General features: G+C 37.7%; 2 protein-coding genes across 6 annotated transcripts in view; one reads left to right on the forward strand and one right to left on the reverse strand.

Moving 5' to 3' along the window:
• The window catches only part of Fas2 (neural cell adhesion molecule fasciclin 2), a 95,042-nt gene extending 84,593 nt beyond the window's left edge, over positions 1-10,449 (reverse strand). For all 4 annotated transcript variants that reach the window (XM_011065423.2, XM_011065424.2, XM_011065422.2 and 1 more), the window contains exon 1: positions 10,111-10,449. In XM_011065423.2, coding sequence (XP_011063725.1) covers positions 10,111-10,174 — 64 coding nt within the window. In that variant the 5' untranslated portion in view covers positions 10,175-10,449. The remainder of the gene's footprint in view (positions 1-10,110) is intronic.
• Positions 10,450-10,523: 74 nt separating this feature from the next.
• The window catches only part of LOC105151642 (uncharacterized), a 65,002-nt gene continuing 55,297 nt past the window's right edge, over positions 10,524-20,228 (forward strand). The window contains exon 1 of one of the 2 annotated variants that reach the window (XM_087403117.1): positions 10,524-10,624. The gene's annotated coding sequence lies outside the window, so the exon portion shown is untranslated. The remainder of the gene's footprint in view (positions 10,625-20,228) is intronic. The other variant, XM_087403119.1, reaches the window with a different exon arrangement.

The following is a 20,228-nucleotide window of genomic DNA, read 5'->3' on the forward strand; positions in this document are numbered from 1 at the left end:
GATAAATCATGTAAGTCAAACATTCGTTTTTGCACGTATTTGTAATTCCCAATAAATTCTCAATTAGCGAATAATAAACAATAAAGAATGTTATAATAATTGAAATAACTTTAATACGTCCAAATCCACACAAAAATATTAATTAGAAAATGATATTCTTATATAATTAAAAGAAATAAACTCATTTTCTTATTAATCATTTTACTCGTGTAAAATGTGCAAATTTATATAGCCATTTTTAACGACAACAAATTTGTTTCGTTAAAGAATCTATCAATGCGTATTAATAATTAATGGTTGGAGCGTGAAGGGAAATCGATTAATGAAATAGTGCACAAATCGAATTACAACGCGCCGCGCCGCTAATTCTCGAGCATTCGTTCGAAAACTCTTTTTCGCGTTCAACGAAGCTCGTTTTCTTTTAATAAGTGCACTGAAACGGTTCGCCATCTGGACGGTCGAGATACTTTAATTAAACCCTATTTCCACGATAATATGTTTTTATCTCGTTCTTTCCTTTTTCGGAAACGACTTTTATAATTCTGCAAACGGGAAAATTCGCGGCGAGACGCGACGCGACGCCGACGCCTCGCGGCGTGTTGTAATTTGTCCCCTTTATGAACTACCGATCGTAAAAGCGACCCGACGGCGAGCTGCGTTCGCTGAATTATTCTACCGAAAAGGGCATTCGTACGCGCCATTTTACGACAATGTAAAATCGAAAGTTCACCCTTCGTTGGATGAAAGTTTAATTAAGACCTTCCATAAAGCTCACTGTCGACATCGAGCAATACTGGTATCGACATGGATTACTCTCGATATCGATAATTTAATTACATACCCAAATAGACACGAGAAAATTGAACAAGATTAAAATAGACTTTTGTCTAATGATGATTAAAATAGTAATGCCTGTATTTCGACTTTACAAAAATATTTCTGTATAATTACATCGGTGTCTATTATTCTTAAGACATGATTGGTAATTGACTGTGCTCTTGAGATCATTGAGAGAATATTTTCTTTTCTCCAGAGACGAACGGTAATTTGAATAACATAGACTGTTATTTTAGTAAACTCACTGTCTTCTTTGCCAATGGCGAACCGCGAGTGGGCGTATGAGTTTAGTTCTCGTTGGATATCTAGCTAGTTAATCCTAGTGACGTCAATGAATCCTTTGAGTCGTTAACAATTCTGGTGCCACGATTGCGCGCGTTGAATGCGCTATGCAACAGAACATTTCATTCATCTCAATGTTGTATAGAAACCTGAACAAGAAGCATCCCAGAGATCTCATTCATACATTCTATTGCGTGAACATGTTCAATTTCTGTCCGTTATGAATAGAAAGGTGACTACAAATTTATTAAAACAAGAGAGAGAGAGAGGGAAAGAGAAATGGATTGAGATATCTGATTACAATGAATTGTATTAAAATGTCCAATATCACATGACACAAAATTAAATTACATACTTCCTATAGATGCCAACAAGTCATCAGCAGTTACAATTACGAAACTAACTCTTAGCCAATGCTATAGCTGTCAATCGATGACAAAGATTCTGTCAATTAGTCATTGGGCCATCACTGATTGACAAAAGACGATCAAAGTTCTGTCATCCAGTACTGAGCCATCACTGACTGGCTAAAATGACTGGGTTAGTACCATTTTCTAGTACTAGACCCAAGTTATCATCCAGTACTTAGTACTGGGTCAGTAGTTTACCAGTACCTGAAGTATGACAGTCAGTACTGACCCAATACTAAACTGGACCGATTGTAAAATCCTATATATGGGTTATTATCAAAAACGGTGAATAAATTGTTACTTTATTTTATTTTATTCAACATTACGTGACTAAAATTCTTTCAGTTCGTGACTTCCGAACGTCACTCACTGCCAATTATGTTATTGCATAACACGGTGCAATCTTAAATGTTTAGTCATCGGAAGAAATCAACATTCGCGTTTTGTAATACGACAATAAGCGTATAAAGAGAGATATGTCAACTATAGGATACCTTTCCGTTCATCTCTTTAAATTCGTGATTAAATTATGTGGGCCGCTATTGATATCCAAACCTGATCTTTCAATAAGAAAAAACAATTATACGAGTCAGCGCACAGGAAGATTGCGCCGAGTATAATCTGAGTAATATAAACGATGCACAAGGTGCAAGAGGAAATAAAAGAAAGAGAAAGACCTCTCTTACCGTTAGCGAGATATATTTCCACGATCGCGAGAGCAATAGAGTGAATGATCGTGACGGTGAAATACGGCGAACATTAATGTATTTTACTTACTTGATTAGTAATTGCAATAAAGCAATGTATAGAATACGTTATGTGTATAATAAATGTGCGTTTATGCGAGATGCATATTCCCAATTATACACAATAGCAATAATTAATAGTAAACAATTGTTACATTTGATTATGAGTAAACAATTATTACATATAATTGTCGCATATACTTGCCCTATTAATAACATTATTACTCCATGTACGTTGCTTTAAATTTTTGCTTGAAATTATAATACAAAAAATAGATATTCATGATTTCTTTAAATAGCACTTATAAATTTAACAGCCAGATCTTTAATTTGCTTTGAAAATTTATTGATATTGTTTTATTTTTATTCAAACAATTCTCCAGTACATATGATAAGCGTTCAAGTGGTTTTTGATAATACCGCATTTGTCGTGATGCGTTACCAGTGATAAGATATCGAAACGGATTTTCAGACACGGAGATGCTTCAACAGACGAGAGTTCGACGAGTTTGCTTCCACTACGCAAACGAGAGCAGGTGGTACGCTATTTTTCTTATGGCGGTGTTTGCCGATATCGAACGTGCGATCGATATTGCAGACGCACATCATTATATGATAAAAAGAAGTGCTCTGTTTATAGACGTTTGAGATACAGCAGACGTTTGCATTGAAAATATATATTTCAATTACTCGCGATTCAATTAGGTTAATAACGTCTCCATTCTATTCTGCCCGATTCTGGGCGAGAATATCATACGCTCTTCACATGTTAATTAAACTATGCCAGTAAAATGCGTAAATATTTTATGACCCACGTAGATAACAAATTGCAAATAATGTTACGAAACAGTTCTTAAGTTTACGAGTTTACGAGATAACGTCTTCACAAATTTATTCCCGGAATGGAAATATTCATTTCTACATCTAGAATATTTGACATTTACATAAATCTTTATCAAGTTCTGTACAATTTTTATTTACTTTAATTTAACGTTAACTAACGTCGATAAACATTAATTCAACACAAAAACAAATAAATATATGTTTAGAATATCGCAAAGATTATCTGTGTACGATACAATTTTGAAACAATACGGTTATCAAAATGGATTCTAAGCAGGCTTTTACTAGTAAAAAGGAAAGGTAAGAAAATTGATGTTGGGGAGAAGTTTTCGTAACACTCTGAACGTGTGCAGGCGCAATTGGAACCGTAAACTGCGGCGCCATGCACACCTTTTATTATCCTGAAAAACGCCCACGCGCTCGAGTTTTACTACCTCATTAAGCCTTGCGTCACTTATTACGATCTGCCAAGGATAACCACTACTACTCTCATTCTACAGGATAATTCACGAGAGTTGGAGAGTAATTCAAACGGCATTTGCGCCTCCACAGATCAACGAACCCCTCCCTATGGCGATTTCGGATTTTTCTGATTATTCTGATTCGAACACGCTACGATTATACGCCAGTTATGTTACAGAGATATATTTAAATAAATTTTATGTTAATGTTATACGATACGATATGTTACAGAATACTAAAAACATTTTAATGAATTTTTCAGAATGTTAATGTAATGTATGATATCTCTCCTTATTTCTCTTTCTCTTTATGATCCATTATATAGTATATTCTAATTTATCACGTTCAACTAAATTTTTCAGAGAATCTGCAATTTCTTTCTTCTTTACAAAATGAATGCAACTGTCTGTCTAATTGCAAAAGTAAGAAAGATGAAAACAAGTGACAAATATATATTTTATTCTCAAAGACGTAGAACGGAAATTTGCGGTTAGTTAAAGAACAATACTTTTTACGATCAACACGAAAACATGACGAAGGAAAAGAAGACTTCTGAGCATTGTTAGTTAAACAAGTTGCTACGTAATGGAGCGAAACTTCCTGCTGACGATTCACGATGCAACATTCATTTATGCAATCTCATCACAAACGACAGTAGAAAATCTAAATACTTGCAACGTGATAATTACGAGATAAATGAAATCAAGGTGATAAGCAGTACTCGCAATCGAATCAATATTAAATGATGCGTATTAATAAAAGAGTTTCGCTTGAAAATTGATGAAAGTATTGTATACTATTACAATTTGTTTTTCATTAACGAGAACGTATCACGTATCTTTTTCGATTAAAATACCAAACAAATATTGAAAGAAATACAGGAAACATATTAGTCTTTCCTAAAAAAAAAAATATATATATATATATAATACATATATATACATATATATAGATTTTCCTATAAATTCAGTTTAAAATGAAATTACAAATAACAATGGACCTCAAAACGAATTCTGAATAGCAATAATGGAAACGCTAGCAGCAAACTACAGTACCCATCACCATTAAAAAGATCTGCTGTGAGGCAAAACAAATTACTGCGTGCAAGAATTGTAATTAAAATACGCGTTGCGGATTCTAGAAACAATAAATGAAGGCAGACGTTTGTTGCGTGTCCGGTATTTTTACCACTAAAAGATCCGCTTTTTACACCCAACATTTTCACCGAGTTTTTCTGCCTAAAATTTTCCTTCCGAAAGTATCGCTAATTATCGACTTGATGGAAACGCGCGTTAAGGATCTTCCCCCCCCCCCTCCCTCCCTCCCTCCCTGTCGTACTTAACGCAACAGCAGGGGTCGACTCGCTTTTTACGGTGTCCATTAAAAAAAACCGCCGTGACTCATTAACTGGCGCCGGTTCACTCCGTCGTCGGTTTCCGTGGAATACATTTTTCCGAGTTGCGCGCGCGAACAGCATAATAACCATAATCAACGCGTATCTCTTTCTCTCTCGCAAATAACGCGCGATAAACTGGCCCGACCGCTGACGCGACGGGCGGTGCGGTTGCGGCATTTTCCTGTCGCCTTTCATCTCGTTTTTGCGACACACGACCGGCCACGGCAGGAAAATCTACGATGTGCACGATAAGCCCTCGCGAAAGTTTCTTCCGGCGCGCTCCCGTTCGAGTTTATCGTTTCTTGCTCAAAACTGCTGAGAAGTCAAAAACATAGTGGCAAGAAAACGAGAACAATCTCACCGTCAGTTCAGTAAATATCGAAAATAAGAAATATCCAATTTTTGCGATTGACTTGAATTACGGAAAAGTTATAGAAATATTTATCAACACGGAACATCTTGTGTAATGAACGGATATTACGACAGGTATTTGTTGGATATTATAGCAAAAAAAAAACGCAAGATAAAGCTTAATTACCCCTCGAGCCAGTCATTAATATGAATGACGGATTCTTTGGTCATTTTTCACTGCCGCAACTATATTTTTATAGTATTCAACATCGAGATAATTACACTTCTACTTGACGTACAACAAATTAATGTAATTTGCTTTTCGTCATAAATATTCGTTCAATTTTGATTCGTTTTATTGATTTAGCTTCGGGAGCTTAATAAAGTGACCTTTTTGGACTGCGGTACTACTACTGTTTCGCTGAAGAGCCAAAGGAAGTTAAACAGTAACGGATGACCGGAGTTTCTGTGTAACACGCGCATCTATCGCGCCAAGCCATAGTCTCAGCGACGTACCAGAGAGATATTTCCCAGGAGGTTCACGACGAGCGTGCCCGACTGACGTGACGAAGATCCATACAATTACGCAGACGTAACATCAACCACCATAATTTATATGCGCGTCGGACAGACCGCGACAATGAGACGACACGAAAAAAGGGAGAGACGATCCATCGTCGTCTAAAAGAACTCACGATCGAGAGTGACAGCACGTCGTAATTTACGATGGAAACTGCGAAAGACTCGCTGAACTCTCTATCCGTCCCGACATTACCCGACTTTTTCTTCACTGGCCACCGAAAGTCTTACGTTTCATTGTTAAAAAAAAAATATAAAAAAAAAAAAAATAAAATGATCGCCATTGTCGGTCTTCATTCACGTGGAGATACCTGTCTCTCTATTGTGTGAATCTTTGCGTGAATGCAATTCAAAACTGAGGAATGTCACGTTTAGATTTTTCAATAGCAAAAAACGTGTAATTTCAAAAGAACACAATTCTAAAACTGAATACATAATGCACCGATTTTTTTGCTAACTAAACTCAATTATTTCTTACGATTTTTTAAAAAAAAAGTATGTCGGGAGATTAAATAGCTAGAGTTACTTTCCGAGCTTTGGAAAATTTTGTATTTCAATATTTGTTAACTGAAAATGAAAATAAATTATAACGCGTTAAACTAATTCATGTATCGCTCTCAGTTAATGTTGCGAAAATTACTTTGACGTGCAAATTAATTGAGTCCACCATTATCATACAGAACTGACTGAATATCTATTGCAATATCCAAACGCGAGCAGATTGCGAGGTAATATAGTATATAGAAGACATAGAGACCCTACAGGTATAACCAAAATATATGCCAAGAGTCACGTAAAACGTGATATTGGCTGATGTGAAAATTGTTTTCTATTCTTGTTTTATGTCTAACGAACGATAAAAATAAAGTGACACAAAAACGTTACTTTATCATTCTATTTTTATCGTTTATTATATGAGAAAACAATAATGGAGTACAAATTTCACTCTGGAAAATATCATCGTCACGTGACTCTTGACGTATCCCTGTTATAGAAACTCTGAGAGAGAGTTTTTCATTTTTTATTTAAATCATAGTTTAGAATTAACCTCACTTAACTTGATGATATTGTGAAAATTGTGGGTGCTTTCCAGCAAGAGAAACAGATGACACAGTTTAACACAATGAATCATTACATTCTTGTTGTTTGTCACTGTTAAATGAAGATGAAATGATCACTGTTACAATTACAATGTGTTTTTTGCTGCACCATGTGTTTTCTGTAACTAATCACTAAACTGATGTTTTGTAGTGGCTACTTTAAAATTTACTTCATTACTAAATCATCAGTTTAGTAATGAAGGATTCTCCTTTACCGTAAAGAACAGTCCTTCATTTCAGATAGTAATCAGTGTGCGTTTGATTATTGCGATGGCTCCATCCATTCTACACGTCGATGAAATTCACGCACTCAGTTTTCCAGTTTAGTTTATACCGAAGGGTTAACCACTTAATGTAATCGTGGGGCAGAATCCTCGAAATTATAAAATTCATATGAAATCTCTATGTATAATCCGATAATTACATATGTAACCACAAGAAATGATTGTATAATATTAAATAAAATCGTATATTTAACCAAATGACTTTATCGTAGTGAAAAAAAATTATTTGTAATCAGATAAAATCATATGAAATCAAATGAAATCGTGTAATCTGTGGGACAATATTTCAGCTAGTGATTACCCCCTCGATTTATCCACAGATAGAAAGGAATACGACATGTCTGGGAAGAAGCAGTCCAAGTAAGATGCGAGGCTAAAAATGGCTGGAAAGTGAAACGTCCCAACGGTACTTTTCTATACTCCTTTCTCTCTCTTTTCACACACACACGCGCTCACGCATACTTTATAAATCATATCGGCGAGCGGAACGACGGCGCTTGTAAAGTGGAAGGACAAGATGAGAAGAATAAAAAAGAAGAGAGAGACGGACGACGGTGTTTCGCAGCGACTCGATGAAACCGGACCGCGGTGAGAAAGAAGGTGAGGAGAAGATGGAAAAGGAGAAAGAAAGAGACGTCGCGCGACGACGGCCTCGCGGAGAGTCTGATCATAAATGAACGATCGAAACGAAAGGGAGAATATTCGAGAAGAGATAGAAGGAATAGAGGCAGTCTCCTCTCAGAGTCTCCTTCTTTCTCCTGCAATTTGTACGACAGGTAACGGCGAGGAATCCTGCCAAGTCCGGCCGAGGTCAAGCGAGCAATTTTGAGAAAAGTGATCGCGAGATACGATGAATCAACCTTGGCTCGCCAGGTTCCTTTTCCACCACAAGTTCCTTTTCCTCTACGGTTTGCACAAAGGCTATAGCCGCGGCGTATTGTTAGCGGAGGACTCTTTTCAAGGAAGACACACCATGGGCCTTCCTGAGCGCTTAACAGGTGCGTGAAACGGACAGTTTGGTTAGGTCGGAGGATCTCACTCGACGTCGGCAAAGAACTCAAGAATACCAAGATTTCTCGCATTCTTAGATGGTAAAAGATATGATAAAAATTATGCAAAATATCTTGAATAAAATCACGAAAAATTGAGAATAATTTTTATAAAAAAGTAATATATATATATATATATATATATAGATGAATTTGCTTCGTTATTTGAGTGTGTTGAGATTGCAGAAGTCTCATTTACTCCTCTTTCTTCTTTTTCTTATCGTTCTCTCTCGTCTCTTGAGATAATCAATAATTTTTTAAAATTAACATCATTAAAAATATCCATCAAGTTGAAGCGAGACACGTATCATGAAACTGTTCGGAATGGATTCCGATCGGAATTATTCCGTTTTCCTTAGAAAACATAATAGAAATGTCGAGAATAATTGAACAATTCCGATCGAACACTTCTATAATGCATACTCTGAAGAAATATTGATGTAGTTACAATTAGATACCTAGTTTCCAAATGATCCCAAAAATTTTGAAGCAGTACTAGAAGCAAAATTTCTACTGCTAAGTAACTATAGCTACATTAACCTCATTTAAGAGATTGAAATTACATCGCCTGCTTAAATAAAGATGTTCTCATTTATAAGCACAATACAAGATATGCAAAATTAAATGTGATGCACTTGCAAGTATTGAATCTGAATTCGGCCACAAACAAATGTATTTATAAGCATAAAACATTGAAAATAACTTTCAAATTTTTGTGTCATTTAAAATATCAAGCCTAATTTCTCATTTGCTAATTGTGATTAAGCTTAATCTAATAAAAATGTAAAAATTGTATTTTTCTATGTCATTAATTACTACATTGTTAAAAATCAATTACTAAATTCATAGCGTTTTCCACTGGGAAAACTAGTGCAATACTGAACGCAATTTAATTTAGACATTTTCAGAGTTAATACATAGTTTAATTTTAATTACAATTTTTTTTTATTATAACAATAACCTCGTAACCTTAAAAGGATGAAATTACTTATTAACACACTGTAATTATGTAAATTAATTTGCACACAATGTGCACTAGTGTTGCATTAATTTTCCCAGTGGAAAACGCTGGAAATCTAAATCACAACTTCATTAGATGAAAAACTGGTCTTATAAGATCGAACTTCTCGAGACATGATTCATGTTTATTGCGAATTTGCTGACTCTAATGATTCATCACTGGCCAATTCGCCCGCTTCCGTTCGACACAGTGCAAACGAGCGCAATTACCCAGGAGTGATGAAACGAATTACAAACGAACGTGGAAAGTCGCGTCGAACACGGAATTCTACGAGCCGTGCATCGCCTCGGTACAAAAGGACGGTCGTGAAGTCAAATCGGTCGCTACGCGACGGTTGACGGTTAGCGGCCGTTTCGAATTCGAACAAACGCGCGACGCAATTCGCGCGATGCATTGCTGCGGAACGAACGAAGGAACGTCGATGCGACGCGACGCGACGCGATGCCCGGTGGACGCGCGCCACTTGAAACTCAAATTCGAATTTGCGAGCTCAAACTTCGAATATAACTTTACATCAAATGTTCCAGAAGCGTAGCGCGACGGTTAAACCACCTGCTGAGTGTACTCTCGCGTGCTTACTCGTCCCTCTCACCTTTCTCTTTCTCTCTCTTTCTCGCGCGCGCTTCCTACGCCGAGGTGCGGTGAACGATACCGCACGAGCGGTCCCGTGGGAAACCATGTGCGAGATTCCACCGACAGAAGAGATTCCTGTGTTATCACGATAACAGGTGAAATACTTTCGAAGCTTACCTGTTAGCTGTAACAGCAGAACGGCGATCGCCACGCAGGTGGGACGCACACGACAGGCTGCCATCGTGACGTGATCGCTGCCTATCTTCACTCTCCACACGGGAAGACAAGTTCTCTCTCGTTCCTCACCAACACCGTTCTTCCGCCTCTCTTTATTTCTCTCGCTGCCGTTTTATTACTGTTCACTGACACCACACGCGATCGCGTACCTCGAACTCCACGATCGACAGGGATCGAGCGATCAAGCGGCGCGACGCATTCGAACGGATCTTCGACCGACTACGATAGAACGTCGCAACGTCGCGCTGGCCTATCTCGAACTGTGGCGGGGAGCGCCGCTTGCGCGCTCGGCACGACCTTCGGCCGCGCTCGGCCGCTTTCGTGGCTCACGTGACTCCTTCGGTACGCAGGTACGCCGCTCGCCGTGTCGTAAAATCGTAGAGGGGAAGACAACCGTTTCGCGCGCGCGGCGAACGCTTCACGTCTGAATCTTTTCTACGTGGATCGCGCACAGGTAAGCGTAAACCTTGTTTATTTTTCTCTAAATTTCGACATCGGCATTCCCGGAATATTAATTGATTTCATTTTCTTTAATCGAGCCATCTCTCTAACTAGGAAACGAACGATTAAAATTCCTATAAAGTATTAAAATTCGCGTCAAGCTCGACAAAAAATTCTGTATGAATACAAAATGGCGAATGGCGAAATTGGTACCTTTCCACGTACGACGTACGTATTATTCTCCAAATATTATTCGAGTTGAGAATTATTGTGTATATATATATGAAATTGTGTATATATGAAACATATGTCATTTATTACTTTAGATTAGGAATTAAACCGCGCGTTAGTTATACATTTTTCACACCCATGGGCCCAATATTGGACGCAGTACCCTCCATACATCGACTTTTCCTAGATCGACCATTTATCTTCTCTCCTACGGACGTCGTTGCATCGTACGCTCGTAAACACGCGGGCGTAACACTTTCCCAAACGAATATAAATCTCCCGGCGGCGAGGGATTTTTGTTTATAGGATATATACAGCAATCTTGTTTTCGGAATTTGTTTCGCTCTATGCTCTGCTCGCATATGCAAAAATCTACGATTTATGACAGTGGCTTATCCAGTCGCCGATGTATATACACGCATAGTGCGTAGTACATATCAAGGTGTTGAAGTAATATATACCATACTAATAAAAAATGAACACTATCTAATCTATTTGGCAGAACAACGCGAAGCAAGATTGATAGACTTGAGACTGAATAACTGTTAGCTCATTAATCCCGAGGAATATGATAGATTAATTCTCCGACTGCAATCTGTTTTTCGTATAAGCGAAATTTCACTCAATTTTCCTAAAATCTTAATTTTTATTAAATAAAAATTTGTATTTAATAATATATTTAATAATGTGTGTGATACACGAAAAGAATGGTTTTGTTAAAGTATTCAAAAATTTAGGTAGATAAAAATCTGATAATATATATTATATAATTTTGTTAGATCATCAAAACAATTACAAAATAATTATACTGAATATTCAAGCTAGTTATTAAAATGTCAAAACTTCTTCTTGAAACATTGTTATCATGCTTGAACGTCCTACATAATTATTTTGATGAATTAGCATAATTATTTTTAATTCTGTATTTAATTAAATTTTTAGATACTTTTCAGCAAATGGCGATATTGGAAAGTGAATGAAATGAGTTTTTTTTAAAATCTAGAATGATAAAAAACTTTGGCTGAATAAAAAAGATCTATAAAGAGAGAAAGTAAAAATATGACTACGGAAAATAAAGAAAAGTTATTCGAAAAGAACCATTTAACGCTAAATAATGTCTAAAAATTTAGTTAAATGCGGATGTAAAAATAATTTTGTTGAACCATCAAAATAATCACGTAGGAATCTTAAATCTGATGAGCAATGTTGTAAAAAGTTTTGACATTCTAGCAACAAGTTTGAGCGTTCTGCATAATTATTTTCATAGTCCAACAAAATTATCTTCAGACCTGACTAAATTTTCAGATACTCCAGCAAAACCGACGTTTTCATGTACATGAAGGGAAATGAAATGTAACCTAATATTAACTCTATTATAATCTACTATAATCCGAATGATAATTCAATTTAGATTAACGTTTAATAACATTATTGCGCGAATTAATTCCTGGAACTCAACGCGTGCGAATAATACATACCCCTCTTTCATCGTTATTATGTCACGTACCTTATGTCGTCATTTAACGAATCCCTTCTCGTCGTCGCGAGATTTATGACACGCACAGCGAGGAGCTTTCCTTGCGCACCCAATCACTGTCATCATCGTCAAGACAACGACGTCTTCAACCAAGATTTTGAAGATTGATAGCTTATCTGTATCACGTGCTATAAATTCGCACGCAAATATTGCCATGGCGCTAATGATAGACCCGTAATTACGACTCTTGTGTATACAATTATTCGGAGAGCTCACGATGCGCGAACGATGCGGCTTATTCCATTTCAAGTTTACACGGAGACGCGCCCTGATGGAAATAGGCGGAAAATCGAGCTCGTATTCTACTGGAGAAAGGACAATCTCATCTCAGAGAGGGAAGGTCTGAATTCAGTTAAAGTATTATATAGCTACCGAGATCATAAAGTTGCCGTGCAGAATTCTATTCGAAAATATGTTATCGAGGACAAATCTATTATTTACTACTTTCATTTTCTACGTTATTAAAATCCATTATTTAGTTGGGCTAAATCGAGCCACGCAAAACGGCCCTCGATTCTTCCCGTTACACGTGACGTCACAACCGGAACTCGAAAGTGATGCTATTCGGATACAGCCTCGAGTGTCTCCCTCCCCTTTTATTTCGAGAAGTATACAAACTCCATCAACGGTTACGATCTCCACCTCGTTCTTCCCTCAAGAGGGCCGTCCTTTTTCAAATAAACCCTCGCGTGCTTCACGGGTTTGGACCCTTGGTTGATCTTTCGTGACGCGAAGAAACGTAGTTTTATGATGATCCTGAGAGACGAGGAAAAAAGAGGTGCAGACACATTGGGCGCCTGGCTTGTTTATCATTTGTCAGCGGTCTATTTGCACCAAAGCTACAATCTTGTGGACAGGGAAAGGTCTCACATCTTTTTCTTGTAACGTCAAGTCGAGTGGTGACATTCGCATTGTCTTCTGTGACGTCTATCGTGCTGATCGATCGTCTGGTAATAAAAGACTGTGCTCGTTAGAGAACAATTGACGCGATTAAGTCGAAAATTGGACATCATTTTTATTAAATTTCTGTGGGGAAATAGAACTGTAGCGAGAGTATTATTATATTACACGTGTAATCGTGCACCATAAGCTCTCGTTTTCCGAGTAATTATATACAGGAGAGACATAATTACGGATCTATCGGTTAATGCCATGGCAACATTTGCATGAATTTATACTAAAGGTCGATTAATCTTCAATTATTGCCGCATGAAAGGTCATGCAGAATTAATTAAATATTATCCACTATTATCCACCATTATTTTAAAGTTTGTATCTCCGGCATTGTTTACAATTCATTAGTAAGGAAGTTAACGCATTTCTTGCACGACTAATTCGTCCGAAGCAAAACGAGTCGCGTCTGTTAAGATGATAGATCGTGATTCCCGCGCGACGCCTGCTAAAACGCAACGTTAAGGGTTTTATCGTCTTAAAGATGCCCTAGAAAATCCGTCACGCTATTTACTGGTTTTCTGACGGCTTGGCAAGTACCGAAAGTGGATCTCGTTTCACGAAAGTGCACAACTCTTTCCTTAATGAGGGATATTCAGCGCCACTGCTCTTTTACTGACAAAATTGAGTAGCAACTTAATAACTCATTTAATGAATCGTAAAACTTCAGGATATTCATAATACAGTTCCAGTTTATCTTATAAAAAAACTTGAGGAAAGAATAGAAGATGATTTTTTGATAAATTAATTTCTATTTACGATGTCAAGTCATTTAAAAAATTTTTTTACATATTATTATATATTTTTTAATTGAACAATTATTGAATGTTTTAAATTAGATATAATCTAGGCAGTTCTAAAAAAGCAGTTGTCGAAAGAAATTATTGACAATTAATTTTGATTATTTTTGTATTTTATTTTTATGATAAAATATAGTATGAAAAGATATTTTCAACAAAAATTTTTTTTAACGACTTTATATGGATTCATGTGTTTTCATTAAATCAATTTGCCAACAAATTGTTTGATCACGTGTTCTTGATTGTCTCATTTAATCTTCCATTGCCGCGTTGCACCGACAGGGACTAATAAATATTCTTAATGGATCATCAATTCCTGTATACCTTGGGACTAAAAGAGAGATTGGAAGTAGAAGAGGACAAGTTAAAAGAATAGGTACCAGAGACTAGATGAATAAGAGCGGACGGGGGAAAATGTCAGAACCACCGAGAAGCCAGACTAAAATAACGCCTCGAAACGCTTGTATCTTTCATCTACCAGATTTGCAAGCGAGCCGGTTATTAAACACTTAAATCTTCCTCGGTGCATAAAAAAAACGATGTCGAAAGCCCGTAGGAACAATAAGCGGGAGAAAAAGAAAATGGGAGATGCGCGAAACAAATTTATGAGGGACAAGCGATCCGCTGTTCCTGCTCCTCTTCAAAAGCGACTGCTACTAAACTAAATATTTATTCCACGATCTTTCACCGACGACCGACTCTTCACAATAAACAAATAGAAATATTTCGTTTCATCGGGTTATCGACATCAATTGCCATTGCTGAGTTGAGATATGCCGAGTGCTTGCCGTTCTCTCATTTTAATATGCAATCGAGTTTGTATTTACACAAGTTAGCGTTAGAATTCCAAATACATTTACAAGAGAACTTAAGAAAAACCAAAGAGCAAGATTTTCTTAAAAGATAATATAAAAGTTTAAATTAAATTTTTTAATTAATTATTTTCAAAGAATTTTATGGAAATAAAAACTAACGATTTCCGAATTGAAAGTTTGATTTAGGAAATGATAGGAGAATATTTGTGGAATAACATGGTTAAATTGAGAAATCTGATTCATGGCGTATCCTGCTCCATTTTAATCTAAATTAGATTTTTTATTCGTGCGGATATTTTTTCTCTGATTTTTTTTTGTATTCAACAAGAAATTATCTTTTTTTTTTCCAAATATCAATATAGCTTTTTTTCAAAATGTTAAATCAGTTACGTAACAACGTTAAGTATGGTATCCAAAAAGTGTTTATGCTTTGCACGAAATTATATTTACATACAATTACCGGCACACGACAAAGCTTTCCCATATAAAAAGGGAAAACTTCTGTTAGCGAAGGGGAGAAAGAAGTAGGAATACGAAGGAAAGCAAAGGCAAAATGTATGATCGCGATGAATCATTCTCAGTATCAATCTTAAAGAAGGCAACTGGAAAGAAAGTAGATGAAATAGTACCTTTTACCAGAGTTAGGGAGAAACAGAAGGAAGGAAGAAAGAAAGGACACAGCTGCTTGTGATTTTATCTCGGAAAATTTGGATTCTGCCGACGGCGATTTAAAAATGCGCTTACATCTTCGTTACAATGTTGGAACGTTGTTTCATTTAAACACTCTCGCGTCACACTGCAACTTTATAGTAGAAACCGAGCAAGCACTCTATAGTTCCAGCTAACTCGATTCACGAGCGGTTTGCGTTAACAACGATTAATTGTTCTCAAACAAATACAAACGGCCCTTGTATTCGCCATGGCAATTTCGCATCAATCAATCTCATCTCGCTGAACCGCTTACACGATTAAGCCGCCAACAGGTGCGCTTTGCAACCAAGGCGCATTATCACGTCGATTGTAATTCAGTCGATCATTGATAGGACGGAGGGATTATGATCGGAAACTGGAACGGAGGAGAGCTTGCGAAAAGAGGAAGGTCGCGTCGACTTGGAAAATGAATGATGAATCCGATCGTATTCGTTCGCATTTCCTTTTCTCTCGCTTTCGCCATTTCCACTTCTGTCCTCTTCTCTTTCGTTCCTTCGTCCAGCGCGATGGCGTGAGTGTTTGTGTTTTCACAGTATACTGTCTATTAGTGTGCGTTCGTCGGTTCGTATTGGAGCAGGTTCGCCGGCGCCTGAAAAGCAGGCAGCCAGGCGGGCGCCGTCGGCGTCGCTCGAAAGGGTTTCGCCTCGTTCCACCGACGAGAACGGTGTCTGTCGTCGCCGTTCATCCGCGAGCCGGAGAGCGAGACAGATAAAACGAGCAAGGGCGGATAATACGAGACACTGAGCGCATCGAGATACAAGAGCGAGAAAGGCAGAGAGATGGTCGGGAAAGGAGGTTGCGCCCGTCGGTGTACGCCTCGAAGACCGTATCGTGGCAAGGCAACAGCCTGGAAGACGACACCCCCGGTAACGTCCTCGTCCTGGCCTAAATGGAAAGGTCGGTCGACTGCTCAGTGCTCGGAAAGAAAGAACGAGAGACGTCCTCCCCGGTGCTGTTTTTTGATGCCGTGCACTGCGGATCGCGCACAGGGATATGAAAAGCGCCCGAAGGCTGGATAAAGTACACGAAACTCGTTAACGCAACAGAGGTAAATACACGAGAGGAAAGCGAAGCTGGAAATAAAGAGGCGGATATGCGTTTCAAAGGGAACTCGTTTGATGTCGGCGTGTTTGCCGCGAAATAAGCGTGATTACTGTTCAATCGTCAAGCAAAGATTAATACATGATATCGCTATCGTCGTATAATTTTAGTTATTGACGAAAGCATATTTATTGATTAATAACTGCGAGATGTATGCGGTCGTTTAATTCTGACTGATCAGAATTATTTTATATGCTTATGAATTTTGTTACATTTCCTTTACTATTTATTTTTATGAAAATATTTAGATGATATAAAATATTTTCATTAAAAGCAATGCTTTTATGAAACTTACTTTTAATGAAAACATTTTATATCATTTAAATATTAAAATCCTGCGTTTTAAAAAATACTTGTGCTTTATATGAGTTGATTAAAAAATATTATATTCCCCCTGATCGATTAGATAAGTAACGTGCAATCAATGTGTGATCAAACGTCCAATATTTCCACTTATAGAAACCTACATATATGTTGCTAACGATATCGTTTTCCGTCAGTTGCCGCCATAAACTAGAAAATAAATTGCATCAGCGGTTATGATAGCATTCTATTGGTTTGTCGATTCGTTTCGTCGATCAAACTTCGTAGTGCAATATTTCAAAGGTGAGGTAGCATTATAGTACACTCCAATAATACCTCGGACAAATCGGTCGATTTATCATTAGTTTTATTGTCAGTTTCGACATTTGCGAACTTACTAATCGCGATACACATTTTCTTCATTCACCCCATTCACTTATTTGAAGAATCCTTAATTCCATCGTTTATATTTGAAGAACCTTTATTCCTGAATTCAATCACTCATTTAAAGAATCGTTCGTATCAATACAGGTATACGTATGGAGCTCGTATCTTCATTAAAATTCCAAGGAAGTTTCGATTCCGTTAGATAAGTAAAGCCTGACTGCAATCTTTAACGTGAGTTTCCCAAGAGGAAATGAGAGGTAAGAAGAAATCGAGTCCGAGTTTCCGAGGAAAGGCCGAGGCGCGACAGGCTCCTCGCGGTAACGGAGTTACATTTATTTGGTCCCCCGAGCAGGAAGGTGATATTTTTCCAAGGGGGAAACTTTCAAACGCCGACGGTGACTGTTTCTTGCCGTAAAAGGGCGGCATTGTGTCCACGCCTCTCCCGGTTCCTCTCTCGCCCGCGTTTCACCTCGGGATATCACTTTGTCTCTCTCCTCTCTCCTCTCTCCTCTCTCTTCTTCCTTTATACGAGAGCATAAACACTTCGCGGCGGCCGGAAGGCAAAAGTTTCGTCTGAACGGTGCCACGAGAGGGCAAAAAGAAGGATTTATTTCTCGTCGGTTTTGGCGCGCGCCTCGATAAGACGAAGGAGACGTATGAGGGCCCGTAAAGCCCGAATGTCCCTCGTAACTTACTGATTGACGAACCGCGGCTTTCAAGATCTCGGGATACGAAACCAGCTGGTTACTGGGAGAACCGAGAGCGGACTCGCAAATTCGCTTGGTTGCTGCAAAATTTCTTCTGGGACGCGAATGGTACACTCACTTATTTAACGCACCAAGCCTCTCGTAGTCGCGGCACGACCGCGACATTTCGCGTTTGTGGAATACTCGTCGTGGATTAAAAATCGTCGCCTTACATGAAGTTTTACGTAATATTTAAACGAAAATTACGCTGGTTGCCCGACGAATTATGGTATAATACGTAGACGAAAAGAAAATGTTCGGGAGAATTCAACGGAAATAAGGCACCCGGCCGGTTAATATAAAACGACGTGAATAATTTTTAACCGCGAAGACCGGCTTTACCGCCGCAGTTTCCTAAAAATGGGTTCGCTCGTTTATTTCATTTTGAATAACCGCTTACAATTTTCCAGAGGCATAAACACTCTATATTGAACTTTATGTAGCATTTTCTAGGGCTACGTCGGGAAAACGAAGTAAGAGCGGATTACGTAATGGCTTTTCACGACAATTTTTTCTTCTTGAATGTCGAAGAAATTAATCGCGTGTGTATATTAAATTTCATGACACAAAGGAAATATAATCTTACGTACTTGTACAGAATATTCCGAAATTTGCATATAATTATAATACTTCATTGATTTCTCTAAGAATATTTCTATTTATTTTAATTCTCGATAATGAAATGTTAAATTAAAGTTTATTTTCAATAGGAATTATTAAAGTGAAATTATTGTGTGATTTAAAAAAGTCACGGATTATTTCATAATAAATAAAATTACCGTCACATATCGAGTTCTCGATTTCTTCATCTTTTATCAAATGTATTTGCAATCACATGTAAGATAATAATATCACTCAACTGTTACCGGATATTTTTTCGATGCTGATAACAAAAATTCGAAATGCCCCGTACGTGTACACGTTATTCAATGCAGCCGGCTGTTTATCGTAAATTTAATACGCTCACGATATCAACGCGAGTCTGCGTCTGAATTCAGTAAATATTATCGTTACGAAGTAATGTGCTTTTGCTCGAGACACACCAAGGGCCCGATGCTGATGTATGGTTCTGAGAAGCGTGCAGAGTGCAACTGATAATTAACGGTTCATTCGAACGCGTATAACCGCCACATGAGTTGACGTTGACGGATCGTTCGTGACGACGAAATATTCAACGACTAACGAATTAATTTTGTGTATAATTGGGGAAAAAGGCATCATTTGACATTATAATGAGTATTGCGCATTTGCAGCGCATGGTGATTGCATATTTGAAATATATTAATTATTACATCGTGTGTGCGTGTGTAATGCATTTTTATTTCGGTGTTCACAATTTAGTTCGCTTATATCCGTAAAGAGAAAGAAAGACAGAGAAAGAGAGAGAGGGGGAGGGGGGGAGGGGGAAGGAAGAAGAGACCAAATTGTAATAAAAATGTCCAGTTAGAAATAAACAATTTCGTAATATGAATATTTTATCTTTTATTCTCTGCATTCCGTATATTGTGAGAGGAGTCATAAATCAATATTTCAATGAGAATATATATATATTTAGAATTAACTGCAATATCATATTATCACGTGTATCATATTAAACCAGTTAATATGGTAATATATACCTAATATCTCTTTGTAAGAAATAATAAAATTCATAGAAAACTTTTTAAAATATTTTTAATTTAACATTTTTGAACTTTGATGTTGACGTCAAATCTGTCTAGTCTCCATTGGTCGCGCGGTTATTATTTCGTTAGTAATACTACGCTCTATATCCCATATCTCTCGCATCGGTTTTATAGCTTCTCACATTTCGGTCCTCGTCTCCGAAGATGCCATAGTGATGCAGCGAGACGGCCGGGCCGGACGTATGCATCGGATGTAGCCCCGATAGCAAGACTTGGCAGATGGAATCGACGCACGACGATGGAACGTTACACATTCGTGGCACAGGCGCATTGTGTCGATCCTAATCCGATTACACGGCCCATTGAAGTCAGAAGTGCGATCTTTTAAAAGGGGCTAACGTAATGCGCTT

This window comes from Acromyrmex echinatior, chromosome 2 (genome assembly GCF_024713525.1).
Source record: "Acromyrmex echinatior isolate Ae372 chromosome 2, ASM2471352v2, whole genome shotgun sequence".
In the NCBI taxonomy this organism is placed as follows: Eukaryota; Metazoa; Arthropoda; class Insecta; order Hymenoptera; family Formicidae; genus Acromyrmex; species Acromyrmex echinatior.